This window comes from Streptopelia decaocto (genome assembly GCF_964273445.1).
Source record: "Streptopelia decaocto genome assembly, chromosome: 26".
Lineage (NCBI taxonomy): Eukaryota > Metazoa > Chordata > Aves > Columbiformes > Columbidae > Streptopelia > Streptopelia decaocto.
Genome location: NC_138681.1, coordinates 160,440 through 180,951, shown reverse-complemented (window position 1 = coordinate 180,951; position 20,512 = coordinate 160,440). Strand labels below are relative to the sequence as shown.

General features: G+C 49.0%; 1 protein-coding gene across 1 annotated transcript; it reads right to left on the bottom strand.

The window, feature by feature from the left end:
• Positions 1-3,545: 3,545 nt before the first annotated feature.
• LOC309450375 (uncharacterized protein) lies at positions 3,546-4,931 on the bottom strand (the record flags this gene model as incomplete). The annotated part of the gene is made up of 1 exon (XM_082073210.1): positions 3,546-4,931. One exon carries the CDS (start codon positions 4,929-4,931, stop codon positions 3,546-3,548), a length of 1,386 nt encoding a protein of 461 aa, XP_081929336.1.
• Positions 4,932-20,512: the final 15,581 nt, after the last annotated feature.

The following is a 20,512-nucleotide window of genomic DNA, read 5'->3' as shown; positions in this document are numbered from 1 at the left end:
GGACTCTGCCTGCTCTGACCACCCAGGAATAAAACAGTATTTCAGGACCTCCATTAAAAGCCAGACTTACCCACTTCATCTGTGAGAACAAGCGGAGAGAAGTGTCTAGGAGAGCCCCGTGATGGCAAAGCTTTTATACAGTGAATAAATGCCCTTGGGGAGTGAGGTGGTTTGGCTGGGTGATGCTCTAATTGCCAGTCCTGGCCAAGCCACGTGCAGCTTCTCACCAGTGGGAATGGTTGTCCTTGCTCTGTGGGGCTGCCATCGCCACCTGGTAGTGCTGGGAGGTTTGGTGTACCCGTGAGCATCGTGAGGGGGAACCTCCTGATCCAATGTACCAAACCGGAGAAGCCCCTGGCAGGCCAATGACAACCTGTGCAGGGGCTTTTCATGGCCCTCATGCTTTGAATCCCCGAAGCATCGTTGCCTCCCCTTTGCGTATCCAGCCCCCACTAAAGGGACTGCCCAAGGGTCTCCTCATTTCCATGGAAGCTCCATGCATAGGGCCCTTCGGTGCCTTTGAAAACACCATCCAGGAAGGGCTCTCAGCAACTTTTTGCAGACCATAATTACTGTGGCATGTAGACTTCCTTCTCTTACACAGGGAACCAGGGGAAGAGAGTGGTGATTGTGACTGAGAAAGCCCTGGGCGAAGGGCAAGACGACTACTAAAAAGGACTTGCTACAAAGTAAATATCCTGCCAAAAGAGGCGACGCTTTTCCGGCACAAAAAAGGGGAGAAGTCATGAGCAAGAGCGCCGGGGCAGCCTGGGGAAAGCAGGTTGAATCAAACCAGACTCATGTCATCACATTCCCTGCTCTGCTGCACCCTCTCTGCACCAGTCATGCCTCCCTGTGTTCCCTGTTTATGCCACAAATAAACCCAAGGGAAAATTAACAGTGACATGAGCCTCGGTGCCAGAAGGGAATGTATTTTTACATAGTCATATCTGCATAGGGGAAGGCCCCAACTTTTTTTTCCTTTAATGTGAATCTGACACCTATGAACTGAGTTCCAGTATGCTGGGAATTCAGGTGAGATCCCACACGTTCAAATAAAAAGAGATGAAATAAGTTAACTTTTAATGTTGTAGGTGGGAAATTTCTCAATGGTATGAAGCAGACTATTGATCTCTGGCTTATGAACCACTGAGTAAATATTTTATTTCTGTTTTCACCAGAAAAGCCAGAAGTCTGAAGGTAAATTTATTTACATTTCTGATTTTCTGATGAAAAAATTCCCTCAGTATCACAGAACCAAATACAGACAAAGTGCATGTTTTCCCAGTTGATACCAACACTTCAAGAGCAACAAAAACAAAGGGAAGAATGTTTTCTCTAGGCTTATTTTCCTCAATGGAAGATGGAAGCACTGAATCTAATCTGGATTTCTCTTTCATTGTGTTTTACTCCCCTGAACTACAATGCTATTTTTAATGTTAAATGATCTGACCAAGATTTCAGGAATCAAGCTGGCGTCAGAGACCAGGTAAGCAGATTAATACAGTTTTTGTAAGCTCTATAAATCCAGTTCCTGGGCAAGCTCCACATCAAGTAGCCTTCAAGTAATTCTAATATTCAGTTTAGTGTTTCCGGTGCAGGTAGCAAAATACTAACCCGATGATAACATTGTGCCCTGTCATCCAAATGTTCTTAATTAGCATCTGTAAATTCTTTTCATCTCAGGGAGACACACAGGTCCACATGGGCCATTGTTGTGGGAGCTATTATTATTCCCAATTAAGCACAGGGGAAACTGAGGCATATTGCACTGCAGTCACTGGACAGTGCAGCGTGAGTAAGAACCAGACTCCATCCCAACCACCTCTGAAACGAGCCTGTGGTCTGACAGTCACTCCACCTGTATGAGATGAGGTCCTGCACCAGCCAGCTACCCACCACCCAGGAGAGCTTTCCTAACAACTCCCTGGGCTCTGGCTACTATGTGAAAGCCACAATGATGTGGCAGCTCCTCGGAAGACCACACTGTTGCTCATTTATTGATTTTAAAGGGGACACAAAACGTTGGGTTGTGAGAGCATCCCTGGCACTGCAAGGAAGAAGGAGGGCCATGGTTGCTGCCGCTCTTACACTCTGCCTCTCCAGGCCAATGCATCATCACTGGACATTCAGGAGGTGCCAAAAGGGTCTGCTCCCCCAGCACACGCTGTGCACCCCAGGGAAACAGCCAGACACCACCTTGGTGTTGCTAAATGCTGCCCTGCTCAGGTCTCAGACATCTGCTTGGCTTCAGAGGGCAGCCTGTGGTGGCACCCCAAGGTCAACGAGCACGGGTGGAGCAGCGCAGGATGCAGGGCAGCGTCCCAGCCCCGGTCACACCCTTCTCTTTGTCTTGCGACACATGTTTTTGCTCTCTAAATATGCATGATCTATTAACGTGAGCTATTACTCATTTTACTAATGATGGGGCATATTACAGGATTTTTGTATTTTTCAGACAGGAGTTCACTATATTTAATGAAGAAGAAGCACCAGAGGGCAAAAGGACAAGATATTTAATCTGAGGTCAGGCAAATATATTTATTTAGGTATATATATATATATGTAGAATTGAAGTATACATATATATATGGTTTGTTTTTAATACAGTGTAGAGTAGGTATCTTCAGGCAGCATAAAGGGTATAGATAATAGTTTCTAGAGCTCAAACATTGGTAAAATAGTTGTGCTACAACTTCCAGTGTTATTTCAAATACTTTCTTTTGTTTCAAGTTGTGTTTTTGATATTACTTAACGCAACCAAGTGAATAAAAGCTTTCATGTATAAAATTTCAGCAAGGACCAACTTCACTGAGCCAGAAACCCCGTCTTATTGGGGACTCTACTGAAGTCTGTGCAGAGTCAGTGTTTTAAAGCAGCAGGGGTTTCTGGCTACCTTCTGAGATGAAGGCCATCACAGTAAGATTCATATACTGTTTGCTTAGCAAATTTATGTTTGGTTTCCAAATCTGTGAGAGAAAACAGCTGTTTTGGAGAGCTTGCAGCCTCGTGGGGTCCTTCCTAACTTAAATATTGTCTCCCAAGGCCAGGACTAAACCTGGAGCCGGGCATGGGCCAGCCCTCTGCCGGCCTCACTGTCAGTCCAGTTGATACTGTCATGATCCGGATTTCTTAGACATTTCTATTTCTTTTTTTTCTTTTTTTTTTTTTTAAAACTACTGTCATGTCTCTCTTTTTTTTTTTTTTTTAATTATTGGGTTTTTTTTATTTTTTTTTTTTTTTATTTTTTTTTTCCCCTAAATCACTATTCACTTCAATCAGGTGAGAAATTAATAGCATCCCACTAAACCATGGCCTGTAGCAGATTAAGGTACAAAACACAGGCACCTGGAGCACAGCCACGGAAATAGTATCACATCCTGGCCCAAGACAGGGCCGAGCTACAGGGGAGCTACTGGAAAACAGAGATAAAGCAGACTTAAGCACTAGCAACAGTCAGCAGGCAGTATGAGGAGACACATAGCTCCTGCCCCAAAGCTATACCTGGCTCTCTTTCCATGGAGCTTCTTTTTCCCCACTTCTTTTTACCAGGGCCATTTGGACACAGAACAGTACTTCTTAGAGTGCCTTGAAATTTTCACTCCACCTGACTGACGTTGCTCTGGGACACACTTGGTGGCACACTGCTGCTGTGGGACACACTTGGTGGCACACTGCTGCTGTGGGACACACTTGGTCGCACACTGCTGCTGTGGGACACACTTGGTGGCACACTGCTGCTGTGTGACATACTTGGTGGCACACTGCTGCTGTGGGACACACTTGGTCACACACTGCTGCTGTGGGACACACTTGGTGGCACACTGCTGCTGTGGGACACACTTGGTCGCACACTGCTGCTGTGGGACACACTTGGTGGCACACTGCTGCTGTGTGACATACTTGGTGGCACACTGCTGCTGTGGGACACACTTGGTGGCACACTGCTGCTGTGGGACACACTTGGTCACACACTGCTGCTGTGGGACACACTTGGTGGCACACTGCTGCTGTGGGACACACTTGGTCGCACACTGCTGCTGTGGGACACACTTGGTGGCACACTGCTGCTGTGGGACACACTTGGTCGCACACTGCTGCTGTGAAACACAAGTTGTCTCACACTGCTGTGGGACACAAATGGTAGTACACTTTGTGGCACACTGCTGAGGGACACACTTGGCCACACACCTGGTCACACATTGCTGTGGGACGTATGTGGTGGCACACTGCTGAGGAACACAATCAGTCATGAACTGGTGTGAGACATACTTGGTTGCACGCTGCTGTGGGACACACGTGGTCACACACCTGGGTGCACACTGCTGCTGTGGGGAGTATATGGTCACACGCTTCTGCGGGACACACATGGTTGCACACTGCTGCTGCGGGATGCTCTTGGTCAGGTACGGCTGCTGTGGCACACACGTGGTCACACACCTGGTCGGACACTGTTGCTGTGGGATGCACTTGGTTGCACACTTCTGCTTGGAGGCATAGGTGGTCACGCTCTTGGTTGCACACTGCTGTGGCACACTCTTGGTTGCACACTGCTGCTGCGGCACACACTTGGTCACACAAGACTGCTGTGACTCACCCTTGGTCGCACACTGCTGCTGCGGTATGCAAGTTGTCACACAGCGAGTTACACACGGCTGCTGTAGGATGTGCTGGGTCACACACTGCTGCTGCGGCACACACTTGGTTGCATACTGCTGCCGTGGCACACACTTGGTCACACACTGCTGTTGGGAGTAGCTGGAGGACATAATCTGCTGCCGGGGGATGCAGGGGGTCACATACTGTGGGGTGCACAGTGTCGAGTGCCAGGTAGGCATTGGTGAGTATCTGGCATGGAACATCGTCGGGCACTTGATGGGGATGGGTTCCTGGTAGACTGGAGGGAGGCACTGCTGTATGTAGCACGACATCTTGGTGAGGTTGTGGCAGGACTGGAACAACGTGAAAAAGCAAAGCCTTTAGACAAGCACCCGGCTGAGTTTCTTGAGGTCCTGTTGCTGCCCACACCACAGGGCCAGTTCACTTCACAAGGTGAAAGAGACACATACTGCCAGTGCTACACTCTCAAAACCATGCCAGCAGCAGCATCATTTTTAACTCTGAAACATGACACTAAGTCAAACAATGAGGGAATTCAAAGGCACGCATCACTAAATATCTGGTGCCCATCACCTGGACCTCCAAGGGGGAGAGCTGATCTTGGAGGTCAGCAGAGGAATGGCTGATCTCAGAGCTGCCTTTCAAACATTAAATCCAGTTTTCCCCTCCTGTTTTTGGTTGGTGGCTGCCTCTGACCTGTTGCTGATGTGTTGAGCAAAAAAAACCAATGATCTCTGAACCTCTGGCCACATCTGCCGTAGCAGGAGAGGTAAATGGCACCCAAGGCACTGCTGCTTGGCAATCCCATCACACTATGAGCAGGCAGAGGTTCACAGGTCAGTCCCAGCATCACAAAGTTCATGCTCATTAGGGAACCACAGCCAATTAAAGGGTAGTGATACCACGACTGAACACAAACCTGCTTATGGCATTATGTTCTCTGATACACCAAAGCTGCTCTGGCTGTCATCAGGCTCCCCCCAAAGCAAACAACAGTAGCAGCACCCCAATTACTGCTAACAACCTTTTTCTCAGGAGTGTCTCTTGGAGTTGTCCAGCTACAGACACTGTGAGAGAGCGCATTCCCACCCCAACACAGCAATTCAAACCCACTATTTTTAAAAAGTTTTCCCATAGAGCATTTTTATAAATAAAAAAGCAGAAACAAATCTGCATTTCAGCAGCTACAGAGGCTCAGCACAAGCCAGACTTACCCAGCTCCCTGGTGAGAACAGCTTTGTGATGTGACCAAGTGAGCTCTAAGAGAAGGAGAGCTTTTATATAGCTACCAAATGTGCCTTGAAGGTATGAGGTACCCACGACATATCCTATTAGCTCCTATGCAAAAGCCGTCCTGTGTGCAACACTGGTAGTCACTAGCATCAGTGTACTCATCCCTGAGGATGAATAGTTCAATGTCAGCTACCAATAGTAAGAGTAATTACCTTTTGTATAATCCTCCCTGGCATGGTAAGACTGAATGGTATTTGGAGAGGCAGGCAACAGTGGCATCCCCTGCCTCAGGGGGTTTGCAAGGCAGAATTGCACCCAATAACAGACAGTAATGGCTTTCCAGAGGGCTCCCAGTCCCTGGGAAATGTCACAGTGGTCCCCAGAAACAGGGCCATCCCATCACTTGGCTTCCTTCCACACATCCATGGCATCAGCTTCGTTTTTAGGTCACATAGTTCTGGCTGTTGGTATCCCGATGCTCCTGTGATCCCAACACAATCACCTGTTATCAGAACAACGGGAATATGCAGTCCAGTGACTCTCAGATGAGCGGAAAAGATAAGCTACAGTCATGTTTGATTGCAGCCCTTGCACAACAACCTCAGCTGTCAAAGCTGTGACTGGCAGCACGACAGGCCACAAGAATCACCAGGAACAGATAAACTTCCTCCAGTCCTGCAGGTGACTTTGTCAGTGAGTCAGCTTCTTATCACACACTGTGCTCAGATTAAGAAACTGCTTAGAAAACTGAGAGATTAATATTCTGAAGACATTAAAGATCTAATCAATGCATTTATGTGTACATGGTCACATGAAATATCCCCAAAAAGTGACAATTTCTTCCTGCTGACTACAAGGCGAGCTGGGGGGGAATGCCCTGCCCAACGGACATCTAGCACTGGCTGAGATGAAACCTGCACCAAGGGGATCGGTTCCAGAGTGTATTTATTAAAAATCATGGTTTCTTCTGAACTAAAGAAATGGCTTTCCCCAAGTGGTTTTTGAGGCCAAGAAAAAAGTGCATAAATATTTTTTCAGTGCAACTGTACAATAAAGTTTAGCAACTCATGTACAACTATGCAACTGGTTCTCAGGGTTTATCCATGGGTGAACCCCACACTAGGCAAGAGCCACAGTGGTTGAAATGGTTCCTCTACCATAGGTTTCTCCAGCAGGAACTAAACCTGACTGTCTTTAGTAAGCACTGAGTGTGTTTGCCTGAACCACAAGAAACGTGGCTTTGTTGTGGCATCTGTCCTGCAGAAATTGGTTCTATGATTCAAAGCCGTAACTCTTCATTGCTTTTTAGCTTCAAAGGTCATAAGCATGATCCTTCTTGTTAATCAAGGTGAGCAGTTCACATTTATAGTATCTTAATTGTAGTCTGGATGCAATCACTGCCCCAACCTTCAAACAAATCCTTATTTCATTCAGTACTTGACTGATTTAAAAGCCGTGTTAACTCGATACTGGCACTCAGCTCCTGAGATCAGCTGATCGGGGCAGCTCGGCGGGTTCAGCGGATTCAGCGAAATCTTCGAGGCACAGAGAAGCCTTTTTTGGTTTTTTTTCTCTCAATCGGGCACTTTCACTCTCGAGAGACCCGGCAGCTCCCGGCAGCCCTTGCGAGAGCATCTGACATGAGTGGGCGTTACCGATCACAGCCCCGCCCCTCGCCTTGAAAAAGCCTCCGGGAGGGCAGGAGCCCATCGCTGCCACCAGGCGCTGGAAGGAGCACTCGGCCTGTGCCGCGGGTGAGTGGCACCCACGCTGTGCTGCAGCAGCGGGGCGGTAACGCGCGCACTGGGCTGTAGAGCTTGTCACCTTTTGCTAGTTAGACTCTCACCTATTGCCACTGTCTCATACTGTTGCCAACCATGGTCTTGACCAGAAGGAGAGTTTGCCTAATTTATTGAAAGTCCAGGTGAGTTTGAATTATCTGATCACAACAATAACTTGTTTTTCATGTCAATACCCGGTGATATTGGTAAGTCTATATGTCTAAACCATCTTAATCAGTACACTCCAAAACTACAGATTCAAAGAAAGAAAAAACCCAGAATGCCAATTAGGCTCCATTTTAACTTTAGCAACAGAGCAATTTTGTAGACTTTCACTATGTAACAATTTAATGAGTGTCTCACTTTCACATGATAGTGCCTGTCAAAAAATGTGTGCTTCGGTTGTCATCATCATCTGTGCATGTCCTGGTAGTGTCCACCTTCTCCCCACAAGCCAGGCCTGCCCTGCCGTGGTTGTCAGGTCCTATGTTTTTTTAATGTGCCTGACTCAACCTGGAAAACAGCACGAGACAAAGGCGGGAAAAGACAGGGCTGTGACATGCAGAAGTACGAAGAGGGAAGCTGAAAAACATCCTGGAGGAGACACCAGGTGAGACATTAAGGAATCCACCACCTTCCCTTTAATAAGTCAGGAATGCAAGGGAGCACCGTCACAGTGCAGCCATTTTGGAGCATGAGCCAATGCACCAGGAATGCAAAGCTCCCTGCCTGCTCCAGAATTAGAAATCTGACAAAAGAACAAGCCAGTCAAAAAAGAAGATAGACAAAACAAGTTAAACTGGCTAGGTGCAATCTGGGATATCAAGTTGAAACCTCTTGTGGTGTAAAACTAGCCTTACTCTATTAATGGTTACAAAAGAATATCATTAAACTAGGCAAAGAGCTGTAAAGCAGGAGGAACCACAGTGGGGAGTTGTTAAGCACTAAAACTGGTGCATAGTGGAGGACACTAGGTGTATTAGGCCGTGATAGACAAGCCAAGAAAGAGAGTCCTCCTTTGAAGAACTAGATCTGCCTTGGAGAAGTACCCACATGGGGCTGGAATGGCCATTTTCTCCAGTCTCTCCAAGACAGGCTGGGGGATGAAGGGACTGAGAGCAGCCCTGCGAAGAAGGACTTGGGGGTGCTGGTGGATGAAAGATTGGACATGAGCTGACAATGTGTGCTTGCAGCCCAGATGGCAACCATGTCCTGGGCTGCATCACTGGCAGCATGGCCAGCAGGTCGAGGGAGGGCATTCTGCCCCTCTTCTCTGCTCTGGTGAGACCCCACCTGGAGTGCGGCATCCAGCTTTGGAGCCCTCAGCACAGGAAAGACATTGGTCTCTTGGAGAGGGGCCAGAGGAGCTACAGGAATGATCGGAGGCTGGAACAGCTCTGCTGGGAGGACAGGCTGAGAGAGCTGGGGTGTTCAGCCTGGAGAAGAGAAGGGTCCAGGGAGACCTTAGTGTGGCTTTTCTGTACTCGAAAGGGGTTTATAAGGAAGATGGGGATAGACTTTTTAGCAGGACCTGTTGCGATAGGACAAGGGGTGATGGTTTTAAACTGAAGAGGAGGAGATTCAGGCTGGACACAAAGATGATATGTTTGGGTTTTTTTACAATGAGAATGGTAAAATACTGCAGCAGGTTGGCCAGAGAGGTGGTGGATAATTTCTGTGGCTCCTCTAGCCCCTCTCCAAGAGGTCAGTGTCACATCCTCTAGACTCACAGGGCATGGACATTTCCTTCAAGCTCTACAAGCCACTAGAGTGCAGCATTTGCACATGCAACCATCTCCTGCAACAGCCTTGCAGAACCAGACACTGGTAGCTGCAAAACTGTCTTTAAATGCCCTCCCTCTCCAGGCAAACAGTTTAAACTAGCAACCTGTGAACTAGACACAGCCTTTGTGTCAGAGGACCCTAGTATGTGAATGGTCCTATTGCACCAAGGCATTGGCGTGGAGTTAAAGCTGAGTCGCCAATGCACACTGCAGTCCAACCACAGCCTCCTGTTTCCACTGCTGTAAAAGACAGAGTGCCTTATTCCAGCTGCTCATGCGTACACGTGTTTCCCAGGAGACTGAGTCCGTTCAGTCAATCACTGCAGGGCAGTAAGGTGTGTGCAGGGTGGAGAATAAAGGAAACATGTGAGAATAAGCAGAGATCACACTTTTATTATATCAGACTTGTAATTAGAAAGCAGCATACAGGCTGTAGATAATAAAACTTAACATATTATTAGCCCAGCAAGCAGTAAATTTGCAGTCTTGCTTTTTCAGTGATTTAACACCACCAAAGGCAAAATCCTAACCCCATTATTCATTAGAATTAAATGCTTCTTACTTGGGCTCCTTCTTGCTTCATTTTAAAAGTGTTTTATTACTTAATGAACTCTTGCTGTTCTGCAATTAGTAGCCCCACAAACCTCTTTGTTCTGTTTGCTACCAGGCTCAGTGGAGGTTAGTCTCTATAGAAAATCTTACTATGTAATAGCCCTGGTGACTTTTAATACTTAAGCTGAGCCGTAGAGTGTCAACACTGATACAGCTTTCTCCCTGCCCAGTACCCATATCCATTAGCTAGACCATCTGTCAGCTGGACTTCCAATGGGAGAAGAAACCTGGGTGCTGAGGTATGAGCTCCAAGCTTGATCACAGCCACCACTGTACCCTCTGCAGCAGCAGCAGTCATTAACTCAAAGGCACAAAACCTGCAGCAGCACAGTTCCAGGGACTGCCAGCACCTCTGCTCTGAATGAGGAAGCAGCATGTGGTCACCGAGGTGCCCGGCTGCAGAAGCTGAAGCTGTGAACTATGTCTAGTGAAGCCTCTATCACATCAGCAATGAGAAAGTGAAGTTAACATGGCATGCCCCATATTTTGTCATCACTTCATATATGCAGGAGCTTCTTTGGTTTGTGAGGCCGTTGACTTGGCTTTGGTTTTGCTGTTGTTCCAGGTGTGGCACAGAAATGAGAGTTTGTGGTACCTTGGTGAGCATTGCTTGGCTTCTGATTTTGATGTAAAAAGCTCCATCTCTAGCTGCTCCTCAGGTTTCTTTTCGGCAGTTGCCACACCTGTCTCTGCCGCTGCTGGGTGGCTGGTGCTGGCTCTGGCATGTCTTTGCTTACCGCAGGTGGCAGGGGGGCTGTTTGCTTGCACTGCTGCTGGTCTAGCTGGGAGGACTTCCTTCTTGCAAGCCAGGAACTGAGGAAAATGTAATAGGAAAAAAAATATCTAAAGTTTTTGAACCTCTTCTGTATATAAAACAACAAACCAACAGAGGAAAGAAAAGCAGCAGCAAAAGTAGCACTTTTCTATTAGAAGCACTGATAGCTTCACCTTAATCCACACACAAGTGTTAGAAGGAAGCAAACTGTGAGAGTTCAGGATTGTTATGATTTTAATGACTAACTCAGAACAATGGAATGGAGAAGATCCAAGATAAGCCTCTCTCTTGAGCCTGAAACCCCTCCCATGCTATCACCCCCCTGCATATTCACCTGCTCAATGTGCCTTTCATTGCTCAGACCTTGTCAGATGATCCTTCTTCCAGCACTCAGCTGTGTTAGTATCGGTTTGCAGCCCAAACACCTCTGAGGACACCAAGGTTGGGTTAGAATCTGTTTTGTTAGACATGGCATTCATGCAAGGCTGTGAGGTTCCTCAAAATCTTTCCTGCTACTCAGGGATTTATCCTTTCATTTTCCTTCCCAAGGAGTTTGTTCTATCAGCCAGTACATGTTATTAAATCAGATGCTCAGAGCATACTAAGCTTTTATGATTTCCTCTTTCCATAGCAATTCACCTAATAGTGCAGTTCTAGGATATAATGTCGGGTGTGTTTGTATAATCTCCAAGTCTTCTGGGCCTGAGTCTCTTCCTCTAATCACCTTGTGCAATGATGTGATGCCAAAGTCTCGGGAACAGCATAGGTATAACCAAGATTATCTCTGTTAATCTGTGGCATTACACAGATGCAGAAACAGTGGGAGAAGAAACAATTTAATTTCTAGAGCCTTCAGCTCCTGAAATTTAATCTCAATTAATTCTATTTGCTAATGGAAGAGTACAAAATTGCTGTCACCAAACTATAATCCTGCAATAAGTCATATTATGGCAAACCTAACTAACAGTTTTTAATAGATTAATCAGAATAAAACTTACCCAACCTGCCAGCAAAGCAAAGCAGCAATGCAGAGACAATGTAAGAGACTTCAGAGTCGGAGGGGTCCTTATATACCCCAGGAGCCCTACCTCCCGCAGAGAATGGCCTGTGCTGTACATAGTGTACATTTTTTCACAGCTACAGAACTACCGAGTTTGCAGAAACGGGTGTTCTTTCCTGACCTTTAGGAGATGAAACTCCCCATTCTTAGGCATCTTCTATTTTAGCAGCAGAAGTCTGTTGTGCTGGCCACACTTGAAGCATGAAAGCTTGTGCTTATTCTGATGTTTTCCAAATGCTGCACTCTAAAGCTCTATGCCTTCAGTCCTGCCAGAAGTAAAACAAAAATAGCACAGGCAGAAAATGCACACAAATTAAAAACGTGGGGCCTGAATCTCAGGGACATAGAAGCCCTTTTTTTACTTATTTGGAGGCATATAGTAACCTTAATCCAAATGTAAGTGATGTCACAAGAAGCTCCCGGTTGCACCAGACATCTACCTGTCCACCATACCCCAGTGAGGTGATATTTTATCCCCTTCCAAGAGTGCAGGGAAGCCTGAAACATGGCAAAGCACCCCGACTGCTCTCTGTTCTCCATCAGCAATGCTGCAAAGATGAGTACGAAGCCAGGGTGACCTTCAGGCTGTCTACTTTACAATTGCATGTCCTGGTGTATGGGCTAGAAAAGGCTGATGACAGAGCTAAATTCCAACAAGTTCATTCCTGAGTTCAAGTGCAGGAATGAAGCAACTGAGAATTAGGCTCTTTGATGTGATGGCTGACTGGAAAGTGTTCCTGTTGTGCCCAATGGGTTTTCGATGGGGCAATCTGTTTTACACAAGAAGCACAGTAATTCTGCAGAAGTTAGGAATACATTTAGGCTGGGAATCAGGAGATGATTTTCAAGAAGCAGTGCAGGGAGGCTCTTCCCAAATCAGAAAATCAGAATCAAAATACGTAACAAGGTGGAGGCTGGTGAATTTATGGAAGATGTATTATAACTATGAATGCAGAGTCACAGTCTTAACTCAGTGATTCAGCCATGTACATCTCTTAAGAGCTGTTAAACTAATCCGTTGATGCAGGTCTAGAAAGAACCTGTCTGGTTCCAGGGAAGATCAGGTGCTCTACTGTGGCAAAAATGAAGAGGAATCAGTCGTGAAGTAACAAGCAGGAAAAAAAAACACATTAAAATGAATAAATATATATATATAAAAGCATGTATACTTGATATCCAGTACCTGGATTTCACAGCATTTAGGAGAAAAGATGGAGTCTACAGATGCTTTAGTGACTGGACATACAAAGAGACAGACCGATACTAGGAAATTCAGTAACAGGTAATTATGTCTTTTGTCTTGTGAGATGAGTTAATCAAGATATCCACCCTAAAATGATGACAGACACAATAATAAAGAACAAGATGGGGTGTCAACAAAATGGTGTCTAATTAAGTCACCAGGGTGAGCCATGTCTTGGAAGATCCAGTTCAGTGACTTCTGAATCACACCAAGACTTGAAATCCAGGAGTGCAATAGTTTCCTCAGATCATTTTCTCTGTGCACAAAGGTTCAAAGTGCTGTACAATGAAAATGCAAAGAGCGCTCATGCGGACATGAGGTGAGAATCACAGTGAATATTCCACATCCTGGGCTGCCATGGTCTTCACTTCTAAAAAAGCTGATCCTTTTTTTCAGACTGAAGGAATACAGCTTCAGGACCCTTAGAGATATTGAGACACTCAGTGATAAACAAGATAAAGTAGATGGCTGCAGACCTCCATTCTGAACTGCTAGTATAACTGCTGCATACCTCCTAGAGCATCTTAGACTTTTGGGGACTTAATTACCTAATCAGAATTTGCAAGGCCACTGATGAGCTGATACCAGTACAGGACCTACCCAAGCCTTGTGGAAGATGGAACAGCATTTTCCCCTCTAGGAAGAAGGATGGACTCAGGCCAGTATTTTTCTCACTTCTAGTGCTTTGTTCCCTGGAATTAGTGGCACAACTTCAGTATCAACTGGGAGCTGAGCTGCGCTCCACCGGGTGAGAGATGAGGAGCTGCTTAGTTCCACGTTCACTGTAGAGCCACCTTACTTGATGCACGTTTCTCCTGTAGTTTCTCAAACATTTTAGCAAGGCAGGTTTCACTGCATACAGCATTTGCCTCTAAAAATAGTTTTTGTGCAATTCACATGGAAAGGGAAAACAATTACACCTCTGCTACGGGAAAAACATTCACTCCCTTTCCATGGGCTGACTTTAGAGACTCTTCAATGATAATTACCATAATTTTTCTGCTGAGGTTGCTGACATGGAGGTGAAGTGACCTTCCTGAGCGTCTCCAGACCTGGATCCAAACCAGTGTTTAAGGTCAGGATGGCCCCACCTTCTGATCTCCAGACAAGGTTCAGGTCATCTCCCTTCCAGCCATGGAAAGTGATTTTCTTGAATCATTCCATGTTGCAAGTTGAGGCCGGAGATTTGATACCCAAACTGGCTATGTACTCCAGAAACCTCAGTGCTTTCTCAACACAGAGCCATGACTGTATGGCCTGTAACAGTCTTTGTCTTGACGCTGCTCCACAAGTGCTACGTGCTTAGTTTCTCTCAGGTGATCTAATGGATGGACATAAAAGTTACTGAAACTCTGGCCTGAATGTGCACATTCACTTTTCTCAAATGAATATGCAGAGCCTCCTTTCAAACCCAGTTCCTCTGTCCTCTTCAGGCCAGCAAGTGCAAAGATAAAACCCCCTTTTTTCTGACTCTGAGCTTATTCCACCTATCTTCCTGCTTTGAAGGGCTATATTCATGGAGCAAATCTCAGCAGAAGGGCTATTTTGATAACCACAAAGCATGATGATGCCTAGAAAGCAGACAGGCAGGTTCTCCACTGCTGGAAAGTGTCCTAGTTCCTGCCTTCAGCAGAGCTACAACGATTTGAGCTGTGATTTGTACCAGAAGAGCAGCAGATACAGAAGGCAAAGTGAGGCCTGAATCAGGGTTTGGTCTTGGGCTGGGATATTACCCTCACTAGCAAAGGCTTGCAACTAAAACTAAGCAACTTCCAGAGCCAGGGAGGAAGGGAGCAAGGCAGGGCCCCACTTGCAGTAAGATAAGAAAGGAAGATGCATGGATGAAGTCACGCTATAGAAGAAGATGATGTGGTCTAAAATTCAGGTGTTCTGTCTGTCAGTTCCCAAATTATTATTAACAGAGGAAGTTACACCACAGGTAGAAACTCCTTCTTACATTTGCAGCGCAGGAATCACAGCCAGTGACGGATACCAGCTCAGCCTGTTGCAATGATTGCGTCTGGACTGCGTGCCCTGATAGCACCGGTAAAATGGTGGAGACAGTGCAGTTCTACAGATGGGGGTGCCAGATAGTGGCACATGGGGGCAATAGGGCAGCCAGATAGTGACCCATGGGGTGCACTGTGGGTCCCATCCCTCTGTCCCCACAGCCAAGGACTACTAGCAGGCGGTGCAGTTCTACAGATGGGGGTGCCAGATCGGGATCTATGGGGTGCAATGTGGGTCTGAGGCCCGTCCCTCCATAGCCGGGACTACGAGCAGGCGGTGCAGTTCTACAGATGGGGGTGCCAGATCGGGGTCTATGGGGTCACTGTGGGTCCCATCCCCCTGTCCCCCCCCCCCATAGCCAAGGACTACGAGCAGTCGGTGCAGTTCTACAGATGGGGGGTGCCAGATAGTGACCCATGGGGGGCACTGTGGGTCCCATCCCTCTGTCCCCCCATAGCCAAGGGCTACGAGCAGGCGGTGAAGCTCTATAGACGGGGATGCCAGATAGTGACCCATGGGGGCAACAGAGCTGCCATATAGTGACCCATGGGGGCAATAGGGCAGCCAGATAGTGACCCGTGGGGGCAATAGGGCTGCTAGATAGGGATCTATGGGGCCACTGTGGGTCCCGTCCCTCTGTCCCCCCCCCCATAGCCAAGGACTATGAGCAGGCGGTGAAGCTCTATAGATGGGGTGCCAGATAGTGACCCATGGGGGCAATAGGGCAGCCAGATAGTGACCCATGGGGGGGCACTGTGGGTCTGAGGACTGTGTCTCCCCCATAGCCAGGGACACCCCCTGGGGCCTGGGGACACCCCGTGGGCATGGGGACACCCCTGGAGCTTGGGGCACCCCTGGGGCCTGGGGACTATATGTCACCCCCGGAGCCTGGGGAGACCCCCCAGGGCTTGGGGACGTGTTTGGGGACACCCCCAGGGCCTGGGGACACCCCCAGACTTGGGGACACACTTGGGGACACGCTTGGGGACAGTGTGTCACCCCCTGGGGACTGGGGATACACCCAGGGCTTGGGACTGCCAGATAGTGAGCCTTGGGGGGCTATGAGGCTGCCAAATAGTGAGCCTTGGGGGGCTATGGGGCTGCCAAATAGTGAGCCTTGGGGGGCTATGGGGCTGCCAAATAGTGAGCCTTGGGGGGACTATGGGGCTGCCAAATAGTGAGCCTTGGGGGTCTATGGGGCTGCCAAATAGTGAGCCTTGGGGGGCTATGGGGCTGCCAAATAGTGAGCCTTGGGGGGCTATGGGGCTGCCAAATAGTGAGCCTTGGGGGGCTGTGGGTCTGCCAAATAGTGAGCCTTGGGGGGCAATGGGGCTGCCAAATAGTGAGCCTTGGGGGGCTATGGGGCTGCCAAATAGTGAGCCTTGGGGGGCAATGGGGCTGCCAAATAGTGAGCCTTAGGGGGCAATGGGGCTGCCAAATAGTGAGCCTTATGGGGCTGCCAAATAGTGAGCCTTGGGGGGCTATGGGGCTGCCAAATAGTGAGCCTTGGGGGGCTATGGGGCTGCCAAATAGTGAGCCTTGGGGGGCAATCGGGCTGCCAAATAGTGAGCCTTGGGGGGCTATGGGGCTGCCAAATAGTGAGCCTTGGGGGGCTATGGGGCTGCCAAATAGTGAGCTTTAGGGGGCAATGGGGCTGCCAAATAGTGAGCCTTGGGGGGCTATGGGGCTGCCAAATAGTGAGCCTTGGGGGGCTATGGGGCTGCCAAATAGTGAGCCTTGGGGGGCTATGGGGCTGCCAAATAGTGAGCCTTGGGGGGCAATCGGGCTGCCAAATAGTGAGCCTTGGGGGGCTATGGGGCTGCCAAATAGTGAGCCTTGGGGGGCTATGGGGCTGCCAAATAGTGAGCTTTAGGGGGCAATGGGGCTGCCAAATAGTGAGCCTTGGGGGGCTATGGGGCTGCCAAATAGTGAGCCTTGGGGGGCTATGGGGCTGCCAAATAGTGAGCCTTGGGGGGCTATGGGGCTGCCAAATAGTGAGCCTTGGGGGGCTATGGGGCTGCCAAATAGTGAGCCTTGGGGGGCTATGGGGCTGCCAAATAGTGAGCTTTAGGGGGCAATGGGGCTGCCAAATAGTGAGCCTTGGGGGGGCTATGGGTCTGCCAAATAGTGAGCCTTAGGGGGCTATGGGGCTGCCAAATAGTGAGCCTTGGGGGGCTATGGGGCTGCCAAATAGTGAGCCTTGGGGGGCTATGGGTCTGCCAAATAGTGAGCCTTGGGGGGCTATGGGTCTGCCAAATAGTGAGCCTTGGGGGGCTATGGGGCTGCCAAATAGTGAGCCTTGGGGGGCTATGGGGCTGCCAAATAGTGAGCCTTGGGGGGCTATGGGGCTGCCAAATAGTGAGCCTTGGGGGGCTATGGGGCTGCCAAATAGTGAGCCTTGGGGGGCTATGGGGCTGCCAAATAGTGAGCCTTCGGGGGCTATGGGTCTGCCAGACAGGGAGCCATGGGGGTTGATGGGGCTGCCAGATAGGGAGCCATCGCGGGTGATGGGGCTGCCGGATAGTGAGCTTTGGGGGGGGGGGGAGTTGGGGGTCTGCCATATAGACATCATTGGGGGGAATGGGGGGCAATGGGGCTGCCATATAGTGACCTATGGGGGTCACTGTGGGTCCCATCCCCCTGTCCCCCCCCAGCCAAGGACTACGAGCAGGCGGTGCAGTTCTACAGATGGGGGTGCCAGATAGTGACCCATGGGGGCAATAGGGCAGCCAGATAGTGACCCATAGGGGCAATAGGGCTGCCAGATAGGGAGCTATGGGGTCACTGTGGGTCCCATCCCTCTGTCCCCGCCCGTAGCCAGGGACTATGAGCAGGTGGTGAAGCTCTACAGATGGGGGTGCCAGATAGTGACCCATGGGGTCACTGTGGGTCCCGTCTCTCTGTCCCGCCCCTGTAGCCAAGGACTACGAGCAGTTGGTGCAGTTCTACAGATGGGGGTGCCAGATAGTGACCCATGGGGTCACTGTGGGTCCCATCCCTCTGTCCACCCCCATAGCCGGGACTATGAGCAGTCGGTGCAGTTCTACAGATGGGGGTGCCAGATTGGGGTCTATGGGATGCACGGTCCCTGGGGACCGTGTCCTACTCCTGGGGCTTGGGGACACCCCTGGGGACAACATGTCACCCCCCTGGGGCTTGGGGACACCCCAGGGGACAGCGTGTTATTTCCCTGGAGCTTGGGGACACCCTTGTCACCCCCATGGTGCCATTATGTCCCCGTCCCCTGAGTGTCCCCTGCCAGTGTCCCCGTCCCCTGAGTGTCTCCTGAGGGGTGTCCCCATCCCCTGCCAGTGTCCCCGTCCCCTGAGTGTCCCCTGATGGTGTCCCCATCCCCTGAGGGGTGTCCCTGTCCCCAAGTAGTCCCCATCCCTGGTTGTCCCCGTCCCTGGTTGTCCCCTGGTTGTCCCCCGGTTGTCCCCCGGGTGTCCCCGGCTGTCCCCGAGCGTCCCCGTGTCCCAGGTGGTGAAGGTCCGGCCCAACGACAAGGACGCAAAGCTCAAGTACCAGGAGAGTCACAAGATCGTCAAGCAGAAGGCGTTTGAGCGCGCCATAGCCAGCGACCCGTGGCGCCACTCCGTCGTGGACTCGCTGGACATCGAGGGCATGAGTGAGCCAAACACCCCGAACTCACCCCAAAACCGGCCCCGGGTCACCCCAAAAACGGCCCCGGGTCACCCCGAACCAACACACCCCGAGATCACCCCCAAATCACCCCGAAATCACCCCAAAACGCCCCCAAACCCCCAGCGTTTCGTGGTGGACTCGCTGGACATCGAGGGCATGAGTGAGCCAAACACCCCAATTTCACCCCAAAACCGGCCCCAGGTCACCCCAAAACAAACGTACTCTAAAATCCCCCCAAAATACCCTGAATTCACCCCAAAAATCACCCCCAAATCCCACCAAATGGTCACACAGACCCCTCTGGTTCCTGGTGTCCCCGTAAGGGTCCTGGGGTCCCCATGAGGGTCTTAATGTCCCCACAAGCGTCCTGGTGTCCCCGTGAGGTTCCTGGAGTCCACACGAAGGTCCCCATGAGGTTCCTGGTGTCCCTGTGAGGTTCCTGGGGTCCCCACAAGGGTCCCCATGAGGTTCCTGGGGTCCCCACAAGGATCTTGATGTCTCCATGAGGTTCCTGGACCCCCGTGTCCCTTCCCACGTGTGCTTGACACCACACAAAGAACCATGATCTCTGTGGGGTCTGCAGTGAATGTATTAACCTGAGGGTATGACCTTTGTTCACACAGAAAGTTTTTTTAGAATCAGCTGAGTCAGAAAGGGGATTAAAACACATTCTGCACCAAAAGCCACCTCTTCACAATGCCTACGTGTAAAACAAGCCTGTGGAGGAACTGCACAACGGTAGTTGTGAAAGAATGAGCTCATTGCCTAGGAAGACTCATCCCCAGAAGGCAGGGCTTTGAAACCATATAAAAGTTCTCAAATCTCCGTGCTCCACCATCCACTCGACTCTGTGCTTCTCCCTGTCGACTGGTTGGGTAAGTTGAAGAATACTGATACTTTTTTGTGATGTCTGTAGTTTTATTGCTTGGTTAATGCAGGCAGACTTTTAAAATAAGTCTTTTATTTGATACCTTTGAATATGGAGAAGATTCCTGCAAAGAAGATAAATTGTGAGCATTGAGGTAGGACAAGGAGTCTTGGAATGACTCTGCTATGCAAATTTAGGTTGCGTGTAAATCAGGGTATAGTTGTGTTAAATTAGATCCTTTCTGAAGAGGAGATTAGATAAAATTATGTTGGTTTAAGTATAAGTGACCCTTCCTTCAGAGAAGGAGAAAGTCCAAATGGTCTGCTAAGGCTCCTTCCAAACCAATTTTTCTGTGACTCTGCTATTTATAACAGGGATATTTTTTAAATTTAAATGTTATTGAAGAATTATTGTGTAAAATATAGATTTGTAAGTACAAGGTTTCGTGAGAAGCAGAAGGGTGAAAATGTTCCTAGTGTACTGTATCGTTCATGCTAACCAAGTGAAGAGCAATGTATTAATTTAGCTTAGGCTCTTATGGGGTCTTTATATAGGAAATAACAAGAGACAAGTGACACTGATCTGGAGGGCCTATCAGGATGTGGAAGAGAGGAATGAATTTGCGTTGAAGATGTGCGGAGAGGGGTAGGCAGCATGGGGAAGGGAGAGTGAATTCGCACACTCTCACATGATCTGTGTTGGTGCTAGGCCTGCTTTGAGGGGACCTAAGAACACCCCTTCCAGCCAACACTTCTGTGGTTCTAACCTTTTATTTGTGCCCTTAGACTGTCTTTAGAAAAACAGTGACACAATTTACTAAAGACACAGCACCAGTCCAGCTGAGCCCGGTGCCTGCCTTCAACAGCCCACAGAAGAGAGGC